Source organism: Haliaeetus albicilla, chromosome 5 (genome assembly GCF_947461875.1).
Source record: "Haliaeetus albicilla chromosome 5, bHalAlb1.1, whole genome shotgun sequence".
In the NCBI taxonomy this organism is placed as follows: domain Eukaryota; kingdom Metazoa; phylum Chordata; class Aves; order Accipitriformes; family Accipitridae; genus Haliaeetus; species Haliaeetus albicilla.
This window is the reverse complement of record NC_091487.1, coordinates 42,726,326-42,750,097: the sequence shown is the minus strand read 5'-3', so window position 1 is coordinate 42,750,097 and position 23,772 is coordinate 42,726,326. Positions and strand designations below refer to the sequence as shown.

At 39.2% G+C, this 23,772-nt stretch overlaps 2 protein-coding genes across 7 annotated transcripts; one reads left to right on the top strand and one right to left on the bottom strand.

The window, feature by feature from the left end:
• The first annotated feature begins 144 nt into the window (after nucleotides 1-144).
• NUSAP1 (nucleolar and spindle associated protein 1) lies at nucleotides 145-15,814 on the top strand. 3 transcript variants are annotated; one of them, XM_069784444.1, is made up of 12 exons: nucleotides 145-331; nucleotides 1,612-1,677; nucleotides 2,751-2,939; nucleotides 4,030-4,204; nucleotides 5,971-6,060; nucleotides 6,794-6,906; nucleotides 7,631-7,696; nucleotides 7,884-8,068; nucleotides 10,214-10,386; nucleotides 11,361-11,471; nucleotides 12,060-12,171; nucleotides 12,652-15,814. In XM_069784444.1, the coding sequence occupies exons 1-12, from the start codon at nucleotides 239-241 to the stop codon at nucleotides 12,737-12,739; spliced, it is 1,461 nt and encodes a 486-aa protein (XP_069640545.1). In that variant the 5' UTR covers nucleotides 145-238; the 3' UTR covers nucleotides 12,740-15,814. The 3 variants fall into 3 exon arrangements, with proteins under 3 accessions (XP_069640545.1, XP_069640544.1, XP_069640546.1); XM_069784443.1 differs by having other exon boundaries at nucleotides 146-331; nucleotides 10,214-10,398; XM_069784445.1 differs by lacking the exon at nucleotides 2,751-2,939 and having other exon boundaries at nucleotides 151-331; nucleotides 10,214-10,398.
• NDUFAF1 (NADH:ubiquinone oxidoreductase complex assembly factor 1) lies at nucleotides 14,743-23,759 on the bottom strand. 4 transcript variants are annotated; one of them, XM_069784446.1, is made up of 5 exons: nucleotides 23,459-23,759; nucleotides 21,166-21,788; nucleotides 19,087-19,272; nucleotides 17,752-17,826; nucleotides 14,743-15,195 (listed from the first exon to the last, which is right to left on the bottom strand). In XM_069784446.1, the coding sequence occupies exons 2-5, from the start codon at nucleotides 21,673-21,675 to the stop codon at nucleotides 15,064-15,066; spliced, it is 903 nt and encodes a 300-aa protein (XP_069640547.1). In that variant the 5' UTR covers nucleotides 21,676-21,788; nucleotides 23,459-23,759; the 3' UTR covers nucleotides 14,743-15,063. The 4 variants fall into 4 exon arrangements, with proteins under 4 accessions (XP_069640547.1, XP_069640549.1, XP_069640550.1 ...); XM_069784448.1 differs by having other exon boundaries at nucleotides 23,507-23,759; XM_069784449.1 differs by lacking the exon at nucleotides 23,459-23,759 and adding an exon at nucleotides 23,149-23,425.
• Nucleotides 23,760-23,772: the final 13 nt, after the last annotated feature.

Sequence of the window (23,772 nt, the reverse complement as noted above, 5' to 3'; positions counted from 1 at the left end):
TCCCCCGCCGGCGGCCGCCTATCGCGTTTGAAAAAAAAAAAAAAAAAAGCACGCCTCGGTGGCCGCGCCGCCACTGGTGGTTTCCGTGCCCGCTCCAGGCTCCACCCCTTTGCCTCGTCCAGCCAATGGCCTGGCGCGGCGAGCGCGTTCGAACGGCGGGGGCGGGGCCCGCCCGCGCCGCGTCGGTTGAGCGCGAGATTCGAAGTGCGGCGGTTGGCGGCGGTGAGGCGTCGGCGCCATGGCGCTCTCTTCCCTCCAGCAGCTGGAATCGCTGAAATACGTCGAGCTCCAGCGGATCGCAAAGGCCGCCGGCCTGAAGGCCAACCTCCGGGTGAGGCGGGGGCAGCTGCCGCGGCTGGGAGGGAGCGGCGCCGGGGATCTCGGGTGAGGGAAGCTCCCGGTTTCCCCGCCCGCCCGTTCTCTGAAGAGCGGCCTCGGCTCTGGCGTTCCCCCTCTGCCCGGCCGGGAGCTGAGGGGGAGCGGGTGTCGCGTAGGGAACGGGTCCGTCCTGTCCCCCCGTAACACCTTCGTGACGGGAATACGCTCAAAGAAACGAGCTGATGACGCGGGGCTCCGTTTTACCGGAGGCACCGAGAAGGGGAGGGCGCGGGGCCGCCCCACGCTGCACCCCCGGGGTGCTCAGCGCCGCCGTGTCCGCGACGGGTTACCGCGCTGTTGTTGTGGGTAGCTGTGGTTTGGGTTTTGGGTTCGTTTGGAGTTTTTTGGTGTTTTGGTGGGTGGGTGGGGTTTTTTACGAGTCTGAGTCGGAAGAATAATAACAATAGGGTGTCTTAAGGGAAGGGAGTGCCTGTGTTTGTTTACCAGCCGTGCGTGGTTAAGAACGAGAAATAAGCATGCACCCATCTCTTTTGCCTTGAGCTACAGATTTGTGACAGTGGCCTGATCTCTCCTGGTAGGCACTGCCAGTGAACCACTCGGCAGCAGTCAGGCTGCTGCACTGTCAGTGGGAGAAACCTTAAAGCCTTAAAAGAAAGAAGATCCACGACTTAAGTGGACAAAGGAAGTCGCTGTCCTGACAGGGCCAATAAGACTTCTGCTTGGGGTTTTAGTCCTAGGTTATTCTGTTCTTAAACTTCTAGTCCAGGTTTGATTTTATGCTGACCTTTCCAATTAGGTATTTAAGAGTCTTTCATAGCCTAAAGTATCAATGATGTAATTTTGTTGCTGTTATTTTATTGCTATTACTGTTGAATATATGCCAGGGATGAGAAGAATGCTTTGTATGTAGTATGGCCAAGACAGAAGTTATTGCAGAAATTTGATACAATTTTAATTCATGTTCAGCTATGCAGTGCTGTTAGAAACAGTCAGTCTCATTCATCCTTGAGAACAGACAGACCGGAAGAAAACTAGTCGGGGAAATTTGTGCCTCTGTGGGGACTATGCTATGTATTTATCTGCAGCCTTAAGCACTTTCTCTAATTTAACTGACTTGCATGAAGCTCTAGGCATGCCTTGTTCCATCGGATTCAGGAAACATTCCGCTTGTTTGTTGGATCAGTTTATAGGACACTAGCTGTGTTTATGCAGTTTTTTGTTTGATGACTTAATGCAATATTTGCTTCATATGTTGTTTTGATTTCTCTCCAGGCAGACAAATTGTTGAAAGCACTGAAGCAACACTTTCATGGAACAAAACAAGAAAATGAAAATATGGTAATAGATGATAAATCAGCTATTCTTTTTAAGAGAGATAGACCTAACTTTGTAACCAGTAGAGCAGGGCATGTACTGAAGGTTGGTTTTTTACCATGACGTGAACTGTAATAAAAATACTTTTTCCTTAATAGAGCCTTTAGTTTAATGCACTCATGTACTGATAGAAACAGAAGTGCTAATATTAGCTTTGAAGTGGCCTCCTATATGACCCAAAGCTGATTTCCTTTTGGCTGCCAAAATTAACAATGTATTTTTCAGCATCAGTACAAAATTATTCTCTGTGAACACTAACAATTAATTTCCATTGAACAAATCTTAATTCTTGCCTGTTTAGCTCCAGACACTACTCAGTACCAAATATAAAAATATTTTATTCATTTTCCATGCCTGGATGGAAGGGACTAGACGCTCATCAGAAAGCTTTTTACATCTACTAAAATTTACTTACACTGATACTATAATGAAAGTGTCACAATTGTGATGTTTCCTTTATTCATCTCTTAATGTGTTGTTTTCTTAACTTTTAAAAAAAGTTTTCTCTTCTGTAAGCTGAACTGTTGGGTATGGTGATGCTTTTTACATTTTTGATAGAAAGTGAATTGGTATCTGCTTTTTCTAAAATATGTCTCCTTTTAAGTGCTTCCTTTAAAATCATCTTTAAAGGTTTGAGGAACTGGTCTAATCCTTTTCAGCTTATTTTTAATTTTAACAAGCGTGAAAGAGGCTCTGATTTTTTTTAATGAAGAGTATTCCACAGAAATGTACAAATCTGGGAGGGTCACAGCATCATGCAAGTCAGATTTCAAATATAGAGTATTAGGTTTTTATAATCTTATTAAAATGCTATATAGTAAAACAACTGTAGGACTTCTTTTTAAAGTCTTCAAACAATGAAGTTTAGGGAAATCTAGATATTGCCAGTTTCTGGATTACTATGCTACTAAATGGCATGCTTCTGTTTTTCCTCTGTGTGAAATACTTTTTTCAATAATAAAATTGAAACTGTCTCTTTGTAGTATCTAATTTATGTTTGTGTCAGATATGTTACACATAGTATTTTTCTGCTACAGGACTCTGAAAAAAGTGCATCTGCTTCCATTGAATCGGATGAACTGAGCAATCAGGAGAAAATCATGCCTGATTCAGTGTGTTTTATTACAAAAAGACGTGGTAAAAAGAAAATAACAAGAAAAAAGAGGAACTCCAATGACGAAATTAATACCAGCAGAGAAAATACAGGGCTTTCTGATGAGAAAGAGGTGATTTACATTGCTTGGTTTTGTGTGCTGGCCACCCCTCCTTCCCCAAGCATAACTTAAACACACTTGATTTTTTTTTTTTTTCCTACCACCATTTAGCAGGTGGTATACATTTTTATATATATATATCCATGTGTGTGTATAAGAATTTCATATGCAAACATTGTGGTACTGGTCTTCTCTTCTGTACTTCATAGCACTGATTTTCTCTATCTTGACTATGTGCTACTCCATAATGAACAGAGATTACTTGTTAGTCATTACTTCAAGGAAATAAATTAAATTCTTCTAAGGAATACACAATTCCAAACGCTTTATCTGAATGTAAGACTGCTTTCACTAGTTCATCATAGTATTCTGAATATTAGACTAGTTTCAGAATTTATCTAAAATAAGGCTGTTTTAACTTTCTTTATATAGAAAAATAAAACAGAAATTGGATGATTGCCTAAACCTCACAATTTTTTAATTCCCACTCCTCTCAGTGGGTTCTTTATTGATGGGTTTTATGACTGAGGGAGGGGAAGTTTCAAGGTGAGATAGGGGTAGAATTATTTTTCTCTAGAATTGCATACAAGTAGTGGGTGAACTAAGAACTGTGTGAAAGACTTTTACTGATTTAGACTTAGAGGAGGGAAATGAGAAAATGAGGAGTGTTAGTCTGTTAGTGTTAGAGAATTGTAGAGTAACCAAAGCTACAATAGTAAAAAGTAACATAGCCAGTGAATTTATTTTTACTTGCAAATAATTAACTTTTGTCAATAAAGGCAATTTTATACTAGAGCTGTGCAGGTGAAAGCTTTCTGATCCAGATCTGTTTGTGAAATAACAGGATAAGTATTTCACAGGTTAATTCAGGTTGGACTTCAGAAAGTCTCTTGCTCAATCTCCTAATCAAAGCACAGTCAACTATGAGGTTAGACCACAATGCTTAAGGTTTTATCTAATCTGGTGTTGAAAACCTCTAAGGATGGAGGCTACGCAACCTCTCTGGGTAACCTGTTCCACTGACTGACTGTTCTCAGAACAACAGCCTTTCTTTATATCCAGTTGGAACAAACTGTTTAAATGAACTATATTTAAACTGCAGGAGCATTCTGACATGAAAGAAAACGAAGTGCCTCGGGGTGAGCATGAAAAGGGACAGAAGGTATTCCAAAATAAGGAAAAAGTAACTAAAAAGACAGCTATTGAGAATCCGGGGATGGGTACTGGTCAGAAAGAACAACTAGAGAAGACTTCTACTAAAAGTAGTGGAGGTGAATGTAAGTAGAAAATTCCAAAAAAGTAAGTTTAATAATTTGTACTACTTAAAATGTGCCTTCTGGTTATTTTATTGTGTCTGCAAAGATTTTTGTGGCATGTCTGGTGATCAGTACCTTATTTGGAGATACCAGAAACAATCCATCTCATTTGAGTTTGTGTACTTGTTTGTTTAATATATTGTAACACAAATCCATGAATTCTGCAATGTAGGAATTCTGCTGGCTTTGACTTCGTAACTCTGGACCTGATGTTTTTAGTGAAGGAGTTCTCGAAGGTCTCAGTGTATTTGAGTCTTGCACCTCGTTTAGAATTAGTGCCTTTTGGAATACCCCTGAGATGTTACTTGGCTCCTTTAAAAAGTGGCAAGAAAGGGAGAGCTCGCTTCCTCGTGCTTCATTTTTCTTTTCCTGCAGATGAATAGGTGGTGTCATTTTCTTCCCAGGAGTAAAATTAGTAGAAAAGGACATACACACAGAATCCTTTATAATTTGTTTAAACTGCCTAGCAATATCTGAATGTATTAGAGTGGATCATTTTTCTATCTGGTGGCTTTTTTAGGCCTTCAAACACGATGCTGCTGAAAATATGAATTTCTCCCCTGGTCCTTTGTGCATGCAGCTGACACGAACAAATGAGTTTGCCCAATCTGATAATTTATTGATATTGTGGGTCTGTCAAATAAGATACCTACCATTATTTGCTCCTATTAGACTTAAGTGTATGTAGTCCTTGGGTTGTATTATGCACATTTTTGCTGTTCAACAGAATTTACAAGGACATTCTTATTGGAGGCTATCTATAATTTTGAAACTAATGTAGAAAATTAGGATCTTCAATTAAGTTTCTTTTAAAAACAGAATCAATAGAATATGTAGAGGATGCTTTAGTTGAGGCAGTATTCATGCTGACAGTTGGCACAGTACTCGTCTCTTCCTATAACTGTAATTATAAGTACCTGAAGTGCTTTCTGGTTTTTGGTTTGTTTTTCTTTTTTTCAGTAATTGCAGATAGCGAGAACTGTGTGACAAAAAAATACTATCTCTGCATTTATTGGTGAAAAGTTGATTTTTTTCAACAATTATTTTCAACAACCCCCCATTATTTGCTTCCAGCGAGGATTTCTTTCAATATATTGAGGTCATCCAAGTTTACTTTAAAGCAGATGTGAATTAATAGAAAAGCAAATGTTTGCTTTCGATATGCAAATATTGAACTTGATGTGAAGTCTTTACCTGATTTTTTTTGTAATAAAATTTAATCATGAAAATGTGAACATGAGCTTAATACTATACCCAAGAGCAGAGATGATAAAAAAAACCTTAAACTCTGTATATGTATATAAGGCAGTGGGCAGAAAAGCTGGCCAAAAGGTATTTCTTCTTTGTTATCAACATTTAAAAAACACTAGCTTATTAAACAGATCAAGACCTATGAATTTAAAATTGTTTTGCTTACCGCAAGCGTAGTTTTTTGTTAAGTTCCCCTGTGAAATACTTTACTATCAAAAGATAATAACCTAGTGTGACTGTAAGATTCATGCTGGGCTTGTAGTTTGTCGAGACATGCTGTTACTGACATACCATTTAAAAGGCTTTTGAGAGACTTAGGACATATCTATTCCAGCTGATGTTTTTATTTCTCGAAACCTAAACCCACTTTGAGGAGATAAGGTGTGTTTTTGGAACAAATACTTTTAAAAAGATTGTGATGGCATTAAAATATTTTCCAGAAGTTCTAATGATTTTGCCTAATCTTACTGTACCAGGTGGTGCTCGTCATGCAGAAGGGAAGATCCCTTTATATGGAGGCTGTGCATCTAGGTCTGGGAAAACAGGAATGAAGGCTACTACACCAAGTAAGATAACTTACCATCTTTAGAAATAGACGTGTTGTCTGTGTGAAGGGAGACTTGACTTAGAGTTTTTTACAACTCAAATTTCTGTTTCTACTTGAAGAAGAGAACATTCACTCTTTGAAATGCAAGCAACCAAAAAAGTTCCCAAAAGTTACGTTTCAAGGTGTATCTTCCAACTTGTAGATTCATAGTAGTAAATGAGTCGCATGTGTGTTATAAAACTGGTTCTTTGAACACTTCATCTTCTGGTTATAATACTTGCATTCATGATTTTCAAAACAACAAAGGGTAGGAAGACATGCTATTACTCCTGCTTGTTTAGTTTTCACTTTATAAATACTGCTGTTGTGCCATATAACTATGTATTAACTCATTTTCATCACTTCGTAAAATACATTCATTCATTTAAAATTTGGAAGTATTTCTTTTTTTTCTTGAACTGCAGAATTTAGGGGTTGGACTAGGTGATCTTTAAAGGTCCCTTCCAACCCAAACTATCTGATGATTATATAATTCTCCAGAGCATGCACCAGGTAACTGGCCGTGTAGCTGGTGAAATAGATTCTATTTCATACTGTTTGGCTATCTGTGTATACAGTCTTTAATTAGAGGGACACGTTATATTTTCTTTGAGGCCATAATGATAGGTGTTGCAAGATTCTCCTATTAAGTAGTAAACTTCTTCAGCTGCTTATCAGAGATGTGACTCTTCTTATTTTTTGGAACTTCTTAGACTTCAAAAAGTTGCACGAGGCTCACTTCAAGAAAATGGAATCTATTGCTGACTACCTTGAGAGGAAAAAAAAAATTATTGAAAACTGCAGCAGTTCTCTCAACGAAGTCAAGGTAAAGGGTAACATAGGAAGATATCCATTGTTCCCGAATTCATTTATTTCTAGAGCCTCTCTGTAAAAGTCCTGTAGGGTCTCTTTAGAGCAGTAAGTAGCTGGTGATGTGTACGTGCAATGGAATGTTATGATCACTGAAATTTAACTGCAGTCCTGCATAACTAGTTATATATAGTTATTTGTATACCACTTGTGTAGTTATATAAGTTTTTATATATTAACAGTACATGGTTATAGTTATAGGAACCAACAAATAACTTGTCAGTTTTGAGTAAAAATAATTACCTCACAATTACTTCTGTGAAGGATCTCCTGGAGCTTTTGTTTAAAACTGTTTGAATTGCTGCAGAACTTAACCAAGGGGATGGGTTATTTTTCAAAGACTGGGATTTAAATATCAAGTTCCTATTTTTGTGCCTTAGAGAACCATTGTCCAATGACTGGATATGACTCTCCTTTAAAATACATGCAACATATATTGTTCTCAGTGGCTCCCATTCTCAGTTCTTGTATTTCACACTTGCTTGGGTAAAAGCTGCTAATAGGGCCTCTTTCAGAGTGGCAGACCCTAGAAAAGTGACAGTAATGTATCAATGAATATATGAATGAATATGTCAATGGCCATACCAAGGCAGTAACACTGAAACTCCTGACCACTACACTTTTCTCTTCTATGGCATACGTTGTATCAATGTATACTTAAGACAAACTACTTTTGGCAGGTGCTAGCCAAAAAATCGAATCCTTTAAGAGCACCGGAAAAAGGCACTCCACATAACAATTCTAAGGTATGTGTTTTCAGATCAGTTTAATAATAATAGAATGACTTATATTTAAAATATGCTTTTAAAGAAAAAAGGGGAAAAACTGAAGAGACTATGCTTCTGATTCACTTTGTATTTTCCATTCCTCTTAGCTGCTTTTCTGATAATTTTTTTTTAGCAGTGTGCTAATTCATTATTTGCTTTTCCCTAGAAACAAACCAGTGGCAAAACATTTTTATTCAGCCCAAATTCAGAAAGAGGCAGATTCTCCGCCACCTGCACTCCTAATAACCTCCGGCGCTCACCACGCAGTTGTCTGAACGCTGCCAATCGGAGTATTTTATCTAGGAAATCTTCATTTAATCCTGTCCTTTCAACAACCAAAATGAATGTCAGGTAAAAAGACAAACTGAAACTACCAGTGAGCAATTGGGTGTGATACATGTGAAATAATCAACACTGACTGAGTTGACTATTTATATTCCAAGCATGAACTACATGAGACTAATTCTGATTACTAACTTTCAGCCTAGCTTTATGGTTGATTTAAGCCTTACTGTGCTGTAACTATCTTGATTCTTCATTTTGATGTCTCATGGTGGAGGAATCTTGCATCTCTTTCAGCTTTCATGTCACTAAACCAACCAAGCCACATTATTTTTCTTCTCTTACTGTTAGGTTTTCCATTTTGTCAGGCAACCTAATAGTCTCTGTTATACCTGAAATAATTTATCTTGAGATTACTTAACCAGAACTCTGCAGTATTCCAGGTGAGTCTCACAATGGACTCATCATTTGTGGTTTTTTGGGGTACTCTTTTCCCACCCCCACCTCCCTGCCGATGTCACAGCAGGGGCTCATCTTGTGATTGATTACTATAAGCAGATTGTTTCTTGCAGATGGGAATCAAGTTGACCACTAGAAAGTCATGAGGAGCTGCTATATGAATGAGCTCATACTCAATGCTATTAAATTTCATCTAATTTCCTTTTAAAACATCATGCACACTTCATTATTCCTACACAGTAATCTAATTCTCTATTATGTTAATATTTCATGAACTTTTGTTATTGGTAAATTTTACCAGCTTATTACTAATTTTTCTAAAGTCTTGAACAAAAACCATTTTAAAAGAGGGAATCGGAAGGACAGTCTGTACGGTACTCCACTGATGAATGCCCTTTCGCCTGGTTTTCTTTTCAGTAAAAATCCTTGTCTCTACTGTTTCTTTGTTGGTTTTCTAACTATTGTGCTAATTCTAACTTTATTCAGTTTACTAAACTTTCCACAGTGACTGAAGTTCAGATTTAGACATTGTATAATTTACCCTTACCCTTTTCCCCCTGCTAACGATACCCAGTTAATCTCAGGTCTTGGTTGTGTTACTTCCCATTTCTCTGATAACCTTCTTTTCTCAACTTTTGCGTGCCAAGATTATAGCTGCTGAAACTTTTTTGTCCCTGAATAAAGCGTGTGTGGGATTGTTATTATTAAGTCAGATAGTGCGACTTCTAATATTGACATCTCCTAATAAATAATTATGGGACTTTTCAATGCAGTTCTTCTGCTATTCAAAGGTCAGGAATACAGGTTCCTTGTAAAATCAAGCTCATAATCTTACTGGCTTTGTTTCTACATTAAATATGCTATCTTTGATCTCAATAGATAACAACGAATGAAAACAATATTCATTCTGCCTCTGGTGTCCTATTGGATAATCTTTACTGTCTTCACTGCAGCCCTACTTCATTCTTAGCAATACATAAAACAGAACAACACTTCTAGAATTTGCTTCCATTCCATTTGTCCAAAGATGTGCTGAGGTGGATCTTGCAAGCTGCACTTCATCCATAAACTTGCTAGCCTGCAAAATACTGCTTTCTTCAACACTTACTCACTGTCTTTCCGTATCTTGCAGGCTTTCAGCTTGTTCTCTACCTTTTTGATAAGGGTATTACTTTGTGCAAGATTTTGAATTTTCTTTCATTATAGATATACGCACATTTTTAATGTGTGTATACATGTGTATATATATACACATATACATACAGCACGTGTGTCTTGAATATGCAGGTAACTTGTGTGTTTTGACTAAAATTTCCAGCTTCTTCCTCTTGTAGATCTTTGTGTTCTAGAGTTCTGTTAGTTAATTTTCTTTCAGTTTTTCTTAATTTCAATTTTAAAATTAACAATATTTATATACAATGTTTTACTACAGAATCCAAATCTAAAGTAAATTATATCAGTTGATGAAGAAATCAACTGGCTTGTTGCATCCAAATATATTTTGTTCTCCATAATAATAAGAAAGTCAGTCCTTTGTAATTCCTAGTATTACTTGCTGCTATTGATGATGGCTCATAACTTGAAAATTGCCAGCAAAGGTATTTTTAGTGCAGTTTATACATAAGCTGTGAACATCTTATACACAGTAAAACTTTGTACCTGTAAGAAAAGTAGAACACAGAACCTTCTGTATTCTGCTGCATGACATTCCTTGTAAATGACTAACTCTGTCTTCATATTTCTAATAATTTTCAGGTTCTCGGAAGCCACAAAAGATAATGAGCATAAACGCTCTCTTACCAAGACTCCATCTAGAATGTCTCCATACTTGGAGATCTGCACACCTGAGAACCAAAAGAGCTGCAACCTAATGAGTCATAATAACAGCAAGGGAAATGCAAGAAATAATGATCTGACTGCATCAAAGGGTAAAGTGGATGGTAAATATGTGGCTTTTTTCACATCAAGACTCATTTTATTGAATCGTTATATAATTTTTTTATAACCTAATGTCATATAGACCCAGGTTTTAATTTCATTCTCTAATTAATGACTGATTCTTTAGAAACTGCAGTAGTTTCTTTGTTTCCTTTTGCTTCCAGTGTTTTGACTAAAATGGTTAGGTGCTAAGACTTAAATATATGGTACCTAGCTACCTACAGAAAAGAGGATAGAAAATCTTCTAGACCTTTAGGGAGTATGTAGCAAAAGATTCATATAACAGGTACAGGGAGATCCTGTCTGCAGTGAGAGGAGTTCTGATGTCCTCTCAGAGGTCTCATTCTCCTTGCTGGATTGGCATGCACCAGGCTTCTAGGACAACCTGTTATTATCAGCCTCAGCAACCCTGATTAACTTGGGAACTAAAACTCTGTGAGAAGCAGCAGAAGTCTTCTGATTACTAATGATCTCTACACCAGCACAGCTCTACGTTATCGCAGGTCAAGAACCCAGAGTTGCCTGTCTTGTTGTATGACAATATTGATGGTTTTTAGGGGGAAAGAAAAGTTCCACTACTGATCTGAAGCTGGTGTGTTCTGGAAGAATGTTTCTTTTTTTGATGAGAAAATTTACTTGGTTCCAACTAAGCATAGAGACAAGGAAACACGATTTGCTCTGAAGAACTAGAAAAATACATGGAGTTATATATGCTATTGCATAGCATAATCAGAGCAAAAGGGCTGATACTCTACAACTCTTGCTCTCTCCAGACCTGAAAGCTCCCTATTTCAAGTGAGCTGTGTTCGTGCAATTCTGTGTGTAGAGGTAGCAGATGGTAGCATTTAATGGCTCTTTGGTCTTGATAGTTGTATGGTGGTCTTCGCAGGCACTTCCCAACTTGCTTTGTGCAGTGATGTTTTTGCTGCTATAATGAAGTATGATATCTTGATGCCTTTTGTAGTTATCACCCCCTTCAAGTTTGCAGCTCACGCTGCAGAACCCACAAGCACAAAGAAGACGTTTGACCTCAAAGCAAGTCTCTCAAGGCCCCTTCGGTATCAGCCACACAAAGGTACTGTGATCCTGTGCAGTCGGTGTTGGTCATGCCCCTTTGCACTCAACTGCTCATGAAGTAAGGCATTGATACAAACCATGATAGCGAAGTTTTCAGCCTCTTTTCCTGTCCCTTTCCCTTTCTCTCTGGATTCCCACAGTCTGTGGAGTGACTGATTGTTAAATTTCTGTATGATATATGCTTTAAGAGCCTCCCTACTGAAGAATAAATCTTTATGACCAAAAGCCCATAATATAATAATAAACATCCCTGTATTCCACTGAATAGATGTATGTACAGGAAATATGAGATATTCCTTACACAGTGAGGGTTGGTTTTATTTTCTTTAAAAAGTGCACTGTTGTGTGAGAAGCTGAACTTTGTGTGGTCAGTGTTACTTATGAGTACAGTCACCTGTTACTACTTATAGAAAAACTACTTTTTGGGAATGGGCTGGTGAAACTGGTAATACAGCTGAAGAGGCATTTTACCTTAAAGTCAACCAGCAAACCCGGGCTAGCTAGTATAAAATTCGTGAAAAGAAGTTAAGCACACAATTACTAAACTAGTAATTCAATAGTCTCTCTTTTTGCCCCTAAATTGTAGGACGACTAAAGCCTTGGGGAGAATGTAAAGAAAATACTGTCCCAAATAAGTCTGCTGGTAGCAACATCTCTGCATGTAAGAAAGGTTACAAACAGCCGCACCTCCAGACAAGGTTAGTACACCACTAGCTTTTTATGAATAGTGTTATTTAAAATAATATGATGACTCATTTGTCTTTTTAGGATTTAAATAGGCAGTTCAGGAAAGAATACTTGAATATAAAAGCAATTTTTGCCTCCAGTAGTCTGTCTAGTATCAGGAAGGTCAACAAAGAGGGCAGCTCTGAATCCGATAGACTTTTATTCTGTGAAAGCTATCAGTTCTAGCGTTTGGAGACTTACCTTCACCTTGGAAGAAGCTGTGAATATTGACATGTTGCTACCTTGAATGTTAGACCTGTATGTCTAAGCGGAAGTATTTGCCTGAATGTTTGGATTCAGTCCAAAATGGTACTGTTTTCTCTGCCCATGGCAAATGCAGCACACCGATTAAACATGTTAAGCCTTGGTCAGCTTCGGATTCCTTTGGTTGCTTGTGTATCTACCTTTAATATAACTTGATATGGTCTGTGTCTCTTCTTTTTCCCCTTCAGGGAAGAAAGGCGTGAGAAACACGAGCAAGAGAGAAAAAAGAAAAAGGCTCAGGCTCTCGGAAACCGTAGAGGACTATCTGTGGATTAGGAGGAATAAGAAATATATAAGAAATCACTGTAAATATTGTTCCTGTCTTGTAAATATTTGTGCTGTCTGTGTATGGTTCAGGTTGCTATTAGCTAGTGGAATCCAGAGAGCATTGAATGAGACCTTACGATGCATCTGAGTGTAATGTTTTAGTGATCAACTTCCCTGATGAGATGAGTTCAGAACTTTCAGGAGCTTAGAACTATCTCTAGTTGCTTATTAGTGTTTTCATTTAACTAACTCATTTAACTAAACGACGTTAAAGGAGAAAATGTAAGTGGAAAAACAATGCTCAAGAAGCCTCCTTGCAACTTAGGACAGACTTCTCCACCAGAATGCATTTGCTACCCACTAGGATGGACACTCCAGATAGCAAGCTTCAAAATGTTCCACTGGTAAATTGCAGGAGTTGGAGATGTCTGCTTGCCCTGTTCTCCAGATCAGTCCTTATTCTGTAACAACAGTTGCAGCACTTATTCAGCATTTCTAATTGCATGCCTATGAAGTAGCAGGGAAGTTCCAAGAGAAGAAAAAATACACAAGCTCTCTGGAAAACTAAAAGCATACAGCAAAATATAACTGTAAAATACCGTATTTTTAAAAAGTCACAACTGAAAAGTGGCTTTACAAATTGCCAGCTGGATGCTTTGAACAGTTAGGGTTGTTTTGTTCCTTTCTATGGTAAATAGCAGATGTTAACAAAATTCTTATGCTTTTCATATCTATGATGCTTAAAAGAGGTTACAGTAGTGTTGAGGCACATTCAATACCTTAGATTTAAAACCTGTTATTGTTACTTTAAAAAATACGCAGAAAATCTTTCTGGATTTATTATGGATGGAGCTGGAAAGGTAATTTAGCAGTTGTAATCTCAGCTAGAATTTTGAGCAGATAATTGTTCCAGTGGATTTAGTGTCCTATCAAATATATGCATTTATATCAAGTGTCAAGAACAAGCAATTTTTTATAAACTTAATGGGGGAAATAATAAATACTTTGTATATACCCTGTTTATCACTGGTTATCTCATCTAGTGTACTATGTATAACTACATCCTTAGCATAGCACTAGTTTTGCTCACACTTGTATTTACTACTGTGTCTTTTTTTGTGACTAGCTTTCCTTGCCGACTAGCCTGCCTACGGCTTTATGAAAGCACGTTTGTTCTGGTATCTTTAGAAACGATAACCACCCTCTTTTGCTCTTAAGCTATTCAATTCTGTGCAAGAGGAAAATGATAGTACAAGGCACTGCTTCAGCTTGCTTTATTGTGGCCTCTTCCATATAAAATACAGGAACATTTATTATTTGCAAAGCACACTTAAACAAGGTCACTGCAGTGGAGGTCAGTGCTTTCATTAGACTAAGTTTGTGACAGCTGAAATGAAACCATTCAGCACTTGTTCTTTAAAGTGTTTCTTAAATTACCAAAAAATAGACTTCTCGGAAAAAGGGAGGTATTGAGCTTCTATGCCACCAGCTGAGGCTGTGACTTCTTCCAGTACAGCTGAGTTAAGCTAACTGCACACAGCAGAAGTGTGATCTGATCTGCCCTGGAATGGTGCTGATTAAGCTGAGCTGTGCCTCCTCAGGGAGCAGACAGCAATGGGGGTTTCCCCCCAACCCACCCTTGGAGCTTTACTACTTCTGTTCAACACCCTTGGCTCTATAAAGCTGTAGGACTATCATCAACAGCTCTAAACTAAAAGCCAAGCCCGCTGCATAGCTACTGTTTCAATCTTGGCAGCGGCAGCTTTTTCTTTTTTTAGTTTTTCAGAGGAGCCAAAGCTAAAGGTTGAAATACTTCTGCCTTTTCCACTTCTGGTGCTGCTCTGTGTAAATTTCAGCAGCTGAGTCACACTTAAGCACCATTCCTCAGGGTATTAATTCTCATTATGCTTTTTCCAGTTTAAAACTAGCAGATGTGAGTGTTTTACAACTGCCTACAAACCATATAATGTAGAAAATGAAATTGTTGTACAAAAAAGAACTACAACAAGCTTGTGAAATACTTTTATTTCTGTAAAGGTCAGGACAGAAGCCAACATTAAGCCAGTCACCAGTTACTACTTTGTAAGAGCGCATCCCAACTCTCCTCAGGCTGTGTTCCAGTCCATGTATGTACAGTCTCTCCAGGATTCTCTATTTGGCAGCTCGAAGATGCCAGCGGTGTCACTCTAGTCAGATTACTACAGCCAACGCTTCATGCACTTATCTCTTTAATGTTTACGTGGAATCTTCAAGTTGCTTTAAGCTACACATTAAGAAGTGTTGTAAAAGTGAACCAACTATATGAAGACTGTCCCAAAAGATACCACCCCAACTTAGACCTTTTCATATGTTTCATAGGCAAATTCTTCTGTATGAGCTCTATCGTTCAGCAGGCCAATAAAATCAATCTCCAGCTGGAATGGACCATCTACTTTATCTCCAATGGTGAATCCAAGGGTACTAATCTAATTAAAAGATACATACATTAGAACAGTATTTCTATAATGTTATAATCAACCACAATTGTATCTACCAGTTCCATATTTTACAAACAGTTCATGGCAATCTACTTTAAACTGGTATTTGTTCAAAATACAGCAGCATTTCTTAAGGCTCGAACATTTCAATACCACATTTTCAATACAGACCCCGGTGGGAAACTCCTTCACATTTGCCTTTCTACCACTGTGTTGAACCCGTTATTAAAAATGCCCTGAGCCTAAAGCAACACTGCAATTTGTATCCTTCGAGGTCTGCGTATGGCCAGTTTCATCACAACTGGGTGTACAAACACGTTTTCATAGTCTCTTGTGAGCAGGAAACACAAACAGAATGTAATTAAGGACGGAGGAGAACTTTCATTCTAGATCAAGTCATACACCTCATATAGCGCGGAAGTGCACCAAACCAGACATTTTTAAATGCATGAAACTTTGTTACCAAGTTTTACATTAAGGCAAGGGTCCTAGCCACTGCTTCCCAATTAGAATAGTGTTCTTAAATACAAGAACTCTCCTTATTCCTTTCCCCTAATGTTCACCCCACCACTATTCCAATTTAAAAATAAATAAATTTATTCTAACTGTAATAAATTCCATGAAAATGTTGGGGGCTCAGGCATGTTTCCTATTAGCCTGTGGCTTGCCTGAAAGCACTCTCAGCTCTTACGTGTCACTAATCACCTCTTGGAGACTCCAGTGTCAGCAGTTCTCAGAACAAGCTGGGTCACCAGTGGCAGGCCACCTATTAAACTCCAGCTGCTGCAAGCGCAGGTCTGAGCTGCACCCATGATTTTAAGGACTGCTGTACATGCAGGAAAACAATGCCTAGGATGCGTCAAATAAAGTTGAATAATTGTAGGCTGAGGCTAAAAATATATTGCAAATGTACACTAAATAAATAATAGAACAAAGCTAAAGAAATTAAATGCACCAACGCTCCTCTCAAATCATTCTAATGTTTTAAATGCCATCTCTTCCCCAGAAGCCAGCTCTACAATCAGCCCCTTGGCTTGTGGAGCCTGGAGAGTTTTTAAGGTTCCATCTTCCTGGTTCATACTGTTACAGGTGACTACGGGAATCACCTAAACTCTCTGCTCTGAAGAATCTATTTCTTGGCAAGACCTAGATACATTGGCTGTTTCCTAACTTTTTTATTCCTGTTTAACAAGGCCTTTCCTGGTTCCTGGGAAAACACATAGTAGTACCATGAGGGATCAAGACATTTTGTCAAGATTTCTTCAATTGCCTTCATGCCACTTCCCCTATTTTTAGGTTTCTTTAAAATACATATGTAAAATTACACTTCATATTATATGCAAATGCATTGTTTCCACTGTGAAATACTAAGCATAAGATAACAAGGAATGAAAATTTAGTGGAGGATGCTTAGATCAAGTACTGGTTTGTCCCTTTAACTCCTGGTAAATATTTTCAAACACCCCATATACAACTTTATGTTTTCATTTACAATTTTGAATGACTGTATTCTAAATCCTGATAAATTCTTCAGCATCTGTATTTAAACATAGGCCTTTTATAACAACTTTCTTCCATAAAGCATATCTTTTCTTGTAGTTGATCCACCTTCTTCATATCATTCATACTTGCTTTCTACAGCCTCAACTTCTGCTTTTAAACAGATTGTTTTCATGCTGCCAATCACTGAATTGCCCTCAAATATTTCCTAATTTTTTTTTTTTTTCATTACGGCAGTTAGGAACTGAATGCAACATTCCAGGTGACTAACACTGATTAAAATAATGGGCCTTTTATTTTCTCCCCACATATATTTCTAACACTGTTTTCCTTTTGGTACTCACTGGGTACTAAGCTGCCCTTAATTACATATAGGAGGGTCACTGAAATTTAAAAGAAAAAAAAGATACAGAAACAATTTTTTCCAACATGTCTCCTCGTGTGAATCAGTGAATTAGTCTACCTACTTGCAGAAATAAAATAAAAAATACTCAACACATTTACTTAATACTTAGACTTTCTAGCCTGAAAAAAAAATAAAAAAGAGCCTATAAATACATCAGTTTACTGCTTACCATCAAGGTCACTGATACACTACATCCTCAAACAAAATCTCACAACATGATATCCCTGACAGTCTTCTGTCAGGAAGAAAGTTTATGATACTTTTATTATTTTTGGCAGTACTGTGTCAACTGGCATTTTAGATTTCTTAGTCACTTTGATCATTCCTCAACAAAAAGAAAAAAAAAAAAACCAAAAAAATCTTTTTTGTTTTTTTGAAAAGCCAAGTGAGTTTTGAGTTGTTTCTTGGTTATACAGACCTCTTAAAAATATTTTTGGAGCTCCTTTGAAATAAACTGACACTGCTATCACAAAGTAGGATAATTTAAATGCAAAGATAAGCACACAAGAATAAGTACCTTATAACAAGAAGAGGCCCTTCAATTTCAAATTCACAAACATTAACGGATTTGTAAATTACATCATGACAATACAATCTTAAAGGAAATTTCAGACAGATAAAGCCTATAGAAAACTTGCCTTGTCTAACCAGACAGGATGTTGCTGATCCTGGACTCTTCCCCGACTGGAGAGAAAGAATTTGGAGAATGGAATCTGAAAGAAACAAAACAAAGCCAAACCAGACTTTAGTGTCACCAGTACCTAACATAAAAACTTAAGGAAAAAAAAAAAAGCCTGCCTTAGTAAATGAAATGACACTGCTACATCTGGTCCCAGCATTAGCTGGGTGCATAGAACTGGCATAGAGAAATGGGCCACATTAACGCTTTCATTGACCACTCGCAGCCAGCTCCAGGCCCACACTGTTCTGTGGTGGCCATTTGTAGCCATCGTGCAGGTCTGTTACCCTGTTAGGACACAACGAGAGGCTGCAGCACAGAAGGTGGCTGTTTACATCGAGAACATCTCCTTCCAATAACATGTCAACATAAAAAAAGAAATTAATGAAAGGTCTAGCATGCATGTATATCAACAGCTCAGCTGTACCCAAGCTGTGTATTTCATAGTGCAAACTTCATACCAAGGCAGCAGTACTCTATAAAAGCCATTCAGAATAATGTAAAAATGACTTTGAATGCAGTGGGAGCAACGAAGAGGAGGGGCTGTGGTAAGAGGTAGAAAACAGGAGGGTTGGCTGGTGAGGGTGAAAGGAAAACATGCAAACCAGCAACAACACACCGATATTCATCCTCCTGACTCCTCACCTGTGAAACAGTGAGCTGTTCTTGCATGATTGGACAATGGTATTGTGAAGCTCTCGATGCCAATTCATAAGGATTTGCAAACCTCCTTAACATTGGCATCAGCAAATTACAAAAGTTCCCCAAGTTTCATCAGGAAAGAGCCAAAACTCCCACTTCTTACAAATATTACTGTGTCACAGGTTCGAAGGCCATAAATGACAAACCACACCTCTGAATCTCCAACTGGCTCCAGCGAGTCAGCAGGTTAAGCAAATCCTGTCACAGGGTACAAATCCTACACCAGCCTAGGTCCATTTGTATTCCAGATGGTTATCACAGAGAATATTCCTGGCAACACCTGCTAAGCTTCAATCCCTGTTCCTATTCTATTACTCCAGTAATAGCTAACATCAGGTGTTTACGTGAATGTATAGTGGATCAAATCTTTAATACAACTGACACAGCGTGCCCTCCCACAATCCAGTGATTTACAGTTTTGGAATTCCCAAGCCAAAGGCACAAGTCTGTTGTATAAGGATACATAACAGAAACACTGTTGAATGGACAGCAATAGCAACAAACTGTGACTGTTGAAAGAATTCCCCTTCCACAGAGCTATGGCCCGGACCCCCAAGACAGTCTCGTTAGTTTGAAAGACTCATTAGTTCACCTTTATTTCCTCCCAATATGGGCCTCCTCGGGTGAACATGAAGTAGCTGTAGAGGTCATCCTTTTGATGAGAGAAGTAAGGGTCTGTATAAATGTTTACCATCCAAGGTCTGCCATCGCCACGGACACGTAAATACAGACTGTTGAAGTTTGACCAGTCGTAATACTTCTTCCTAGCAAAAGATCCCTACAAATTATTAAAAAATAAGAATTATTACTCCTTAATAGAGGGAAACTTCCATTATGAAGAACAGAGCACTATTGCTTTGATCACTGTCCTCATTATTATGTCAAATAATATTTACTGTGACATACTGAAAACTGGGTTACTCATTCATCATACTAGCTGCTGATTGCACTGAATTTCCTTCAGCACTGTATCAGAGCCCACAAATTGCAGTATTACCACTCTGAGGACTCATGCTTTAATTATAAACCGCAATCTTGTAACTATCAGAAATCAGACCTGCTTCCTAGGACCAAATTCCTACCAGGCAAGTACACAAACACTGTAGTGATGGATCACTAGTTATGTAGTTCATTAAGTTTAATATTCTGTGGTCAGTACTAGATTATGCAGAGGCAATTACAAGAAATAGAAGAAGTGGGATAATTTATTCCCTGTGGTAACTTTCCTTACTGAAGACTGACGTAAGCACTGGAAGCATTTAATGTTTCCCAACACTTTTTGTCATTAACTGTGCATAATTATATGGATTGCAAGCATGTCTAATTCTCAACTGCATTTTTTCCCAAGATCTTAAAAGTCCCGGTGTTGTGATTTGCACACAGGCGGATCCAAGAGTCTACACAGAGTTACACTGAGGTCACTTGGAGCGATGAGGCAGCAGGAGTCAGGGCCATTCTTGCCCAGGATTGCTTAAACCAAGTCAAAATTAGCACCAAAAATTCAGAGGTTTCCCCTTTAATTTACAGCACTACTATGGTTACCTATCAACTGTCCTTCTACCAACTCATCGGTAATAAGATGAGTTGATCATCAATACATTAATACAAGGCGTATGACTACTTTATTTAATGGCTTTGCCAGTTTTGAGCCTTTCTACTTAAATAAAGAAAAGCCTTTGTATTTACATTTTCACCCTCTGATTCCAAACTGCATTATAAAGATGGACTGATGCACTCCAATACTTCAGAATTAGGAGATGAAAGTTTGAGTCACATTTGCACAAGTCAGTAGCAGTCCAGGAAATTTAACTCACACTGAGATTCAACTTGCTGTTCCGTTCCTCTGACGCAGTGCCACCATATTAATCAGTGTTCATCTGCCTCTCATCTGCCCATTGATTTTACTCATATTCTCTGCTCTCCAAGTTTCTGGCCCAGAAAAAATTTTACCTGTGTACTTGTGGCAAGCCACAAACAATAAAACTGACTAAAAAGCTAAGCATTTGATACACTGAGTCAAAATGTTCCTTTGCTTTTAAAGGTGCTTAAAAATAAGGGATGAAACAAGAAGTATCAATAATAAGAACATCCATTTCTGGTTCCATTTTGGTCAATTCCAAGCTATCGAAGATTTGTATCTTGCTTTTTCTGATGTACAGTAGGGGTCAGACTTTTAAAAAGTACTTTTCAAAGCATTATTTTCTGTTCCTGTGAAAAAAAAGATGAGCTCATTCCCCTAAACCAAGTCTGACGAATAGGCCAAGTTAAAGCCCAGAAAATTTGTCCTTATGACACATTCAATTAACTTCAAATTTAGAGACATAATCTATTTTAATCATATTAATTTGGGGTATAGAGGTTCATTACAGACCTTCGTTTGCAAGGAGGCTGAAAATAGGGCTGTCTTAATGAGTGGGTGCCCTATTGTACATAAGTAAATGATCAAACATATATTATTCCTCTTCTAAGACAGGAAAACAAAATCCAAGAAAAAGTTCCTTCCAGGTCAAAGGACACAGCAGCTATTACATCCCTGAAGGAATAGCTAGTACTCCTGAAAGTGATCAGTTTCAACCGCAGTAAACAACAGTCCACTTCTTGTCACTGGGTTTACATAAAAATGCTCTCCGATTAAGTAACAGAAGCTATGCAAACATGAAGCTGTACTTACCACTGGCGGTTTAGCTCTCATACTACAATATCCACTGTATTTCGTCTCCCCATCACGAGGCACTTCCGTATTGAGGGTTCCATACAGCAGAGCAGCCTGGTTATTCCTACCCAGTTTGAGGTAAACTTCACTTTTCCCTCCAATCTCTACATCAGAGGAAATAACCCATTTATTTAAATCTTCTTGGCTCCGAAACTCCCACAACACCTTTGTCTGTTCCAACAGGTACTGACTGAGTGGATAGCCTCCAGGTCCTATCAAGTAATCTTTGGTCTCCTCTTTCAGCATGCTTAGCTGAGTCTTTAAGACATTAATGCCCTTCTTAAAACTGAAATCAGTATTTTCCCAAGACGGTTTTTTCTCAGGCTGTGACCCTGGCCTCCTGTAGCTGCTATATAATTTTGATATGGAATCGTTGAGGAGAGGTCCAAGTAAGGGGTGCAAAACTTTGTGACTGCAGCATCTACCACATAAGTAAGCACTGTTCAGCAAAGTAACAGTCAGAGCCATATTGGTAAACTTGAATTCACTTCCAGCAAGGCAATTAATGGGTTTGAAATTAATTTAACAGCAAAACTAGTATCCAGAGCTATCTTACTTTAGTTACTGTAGTTTATCTCCACCTTTAATGAAAAAGAGAAGAGATTAAAAATATTACATATAGGATGTTTGTAAAACTGTTTCATTTTTAAAACAGATAATAGCTAGAAATCTAAGCCATCAGAAAAAGAAATAAAAAATAACATCAAGTATTACACTTCCTCAGAGTTCTAGTTTACTTAATGATTTCCACCCTATGTATTCCCCCCTCCCTGTGATGTGAAATACCCATGCAAATAAGAAAAACTAAGTAAAATACTTCAAATAAAACTGAAAATAGAAAAAAGCAATTCCTCTTCATCCCTTTCACTGTAAGTAAGTTTAGGTACTATGAGTAACACCAGCAAAAACAACCTCTAGAAGAAGGTTTCTAAAAGATGGCATCTATATAATTGTAAAGTATTATCCCTGCAAAAAAAAATCACTAATTCACAACAGGTAGACCCTGCTGCCATATGGACCAGAATGGCAGTCGCATCTGGCAGCCACAGCAGCCATACTACATACTTCTCCATAAATCATCCAGCACTTTGCCCCCCTCAACGTATCTTGTTTAGAATTACAGAGAGGTTTGCGAAGACCAAAGAACTTAACACGAGAGACTGCAATTCAATAGGTTTTTTTACAAAGCTTTGGAAAAATTCTGAAAACCTTCTGTTTGCTTCTGTCTACATCACTGTTGGTAGGAACAGCGATGCCACACTGCTATTCTTTAATTCATAAGGGAGAGCCTTAGTGTTCAATGCTCTGTACAAAGGCTATTCTCACTTACTCATAAAATTAGACAGACAAGTTGCCTGGGTTTTGGGGGGGGGGGGAGGGGGGGAATTGGTAGGAGGTGTGTTTGGTTTTTGCCACAGGATGAATCCTAAACCGATGTCAAATCAGTTCATCTTCTCTTAAGATTGGAGCCAGCCACCCCACACATATTCTCTATATGCCACCTATCTTCCTTCACTCGTGGTAAAATTCACTACTATTACTTTCATACTCCGATTAAGTTATGCACCGTGGACTAAAACTGCATTGAAGGAATTCACATTTTCTCTGTCACACACTCAGGTAGGAGGCAAGTCCTAAAAAAGAAACCCCACACGCAGGGCTTCCATGCCCCCCTGGGACTGAGGTGAAGCACAGACCAAGAAAGCAGCAAGGGCCTGAACAGTGACCCCGTCCGTTTCTGGGCCCCACCGGCAAACCCGTCCCAAACCAAAGCATAACCAGCAGAAAGGAAAGGCACAGAAAAGCTGCAGCCCACAGTTAAGCCCAACGCCGCTCAGCACTGACGCGTCCTTGCTCCCTCCGAGTACCAAGCAGAAGAAAACGGGAAATTTTAATACATTTTTACACTCGCCCGATTTTTGTCCCTACGCAAGGTTTTACCGGCACGCCGGTCTAACGCCAGCACCGATTCACCGCCCGGCGGTTACAAAACCTCGGCTTCCAGCGACGCTCTCGCCTGCGCCTCACCGCCAGCCCTCAGGCAACCGCGCCGCGGCCTGGGCACCGCTCCCGGATCCCGCCCGCCTGCCTTCCACCGAACCCGCAGGGCAGAGGCGAGGCCGGGAACGACGGCGACAGGCGGTAGCGACCTTCTCCACAAAAGCGGCCGCCTCGACACCTTCCCTTCCCCGCTCCGTAACCGAGGCGCTCCCCAGAGGCGCTGAGGTACCGCCTCACGGTACCGCCTCACCTTCCCGCCGCCTCCCACCGCTTCCGGGCCCGGCGGGAAAACACGCACCGCTCCGCTCAAGGTTCCGCCGTCGGCGGTAACTAACCGAGCTCCCGCCTTCAACCGGCGGAGGAGGAGGAGGCGGCGAAATCTTCCCTCCGCCGCTGCGGGCGCGGAGAGGTCGCTACACGGTGCCGAGCGGTTTATTCGCAAAGAGCTTTAGCGTGAAGCGGGGTGGGGGAGAGGCGCCTGTTTGTGAGGAACACGTCGGTGGGACAGCGAAAGTAAAGGGCGATGGGGGTCACCGCCGCCCCTGAGGGGAGAGGGGCGAGGAG

Excerpts from the sequence above, each read along its gene's own strand:
- NUSAP1 (XM_069784443.1), top strand. The coding sequence starts at position 239 with ATGGCGCTCTCTTCCCTCCAGCAGCTGGAATCGCTGAAATACGTCGAG. Across the intron at positions 10,399-11,360 it reads ATCAAAGGGTAAAGTGGATG|TTATCACCCCCTTCAAGTTT; the intron begins GTAAATATGTGG and ends TGCCTTTTGTAG. Across the intron at positions 12,172-12,651 it reads CAGCCGCACCTCCAGACAAG|GGAAGAAAGGCGTGAGAAAC; the intron begins GTTAGTACACCA and ends TTTCCCCTTCAG.
- NDUFAF1 (XM_069784446.1), bottom strand. The coding sequence starts at position 21,675 with ATGGCTCTGACTGTTACTTTGCTGAACAGTGCTTACTTATGTGGTAGA. Across the intron at positions 17,827-19,086 it reads CATATTGGGAGGAAATAAAG|ATTCCATTCTCCAAATTCTT; the intron begins GTGAACTAATGA and ends TGTTTCTTTCAG. Across the intron at positions 15,196-17,751 it reads ATCCTGTCTGGTTAGACAAG|ATTAGTACCCTTGGATTCAC; the intron begins GCAAGTTTTCTA and ends TCTTTTAATTAG.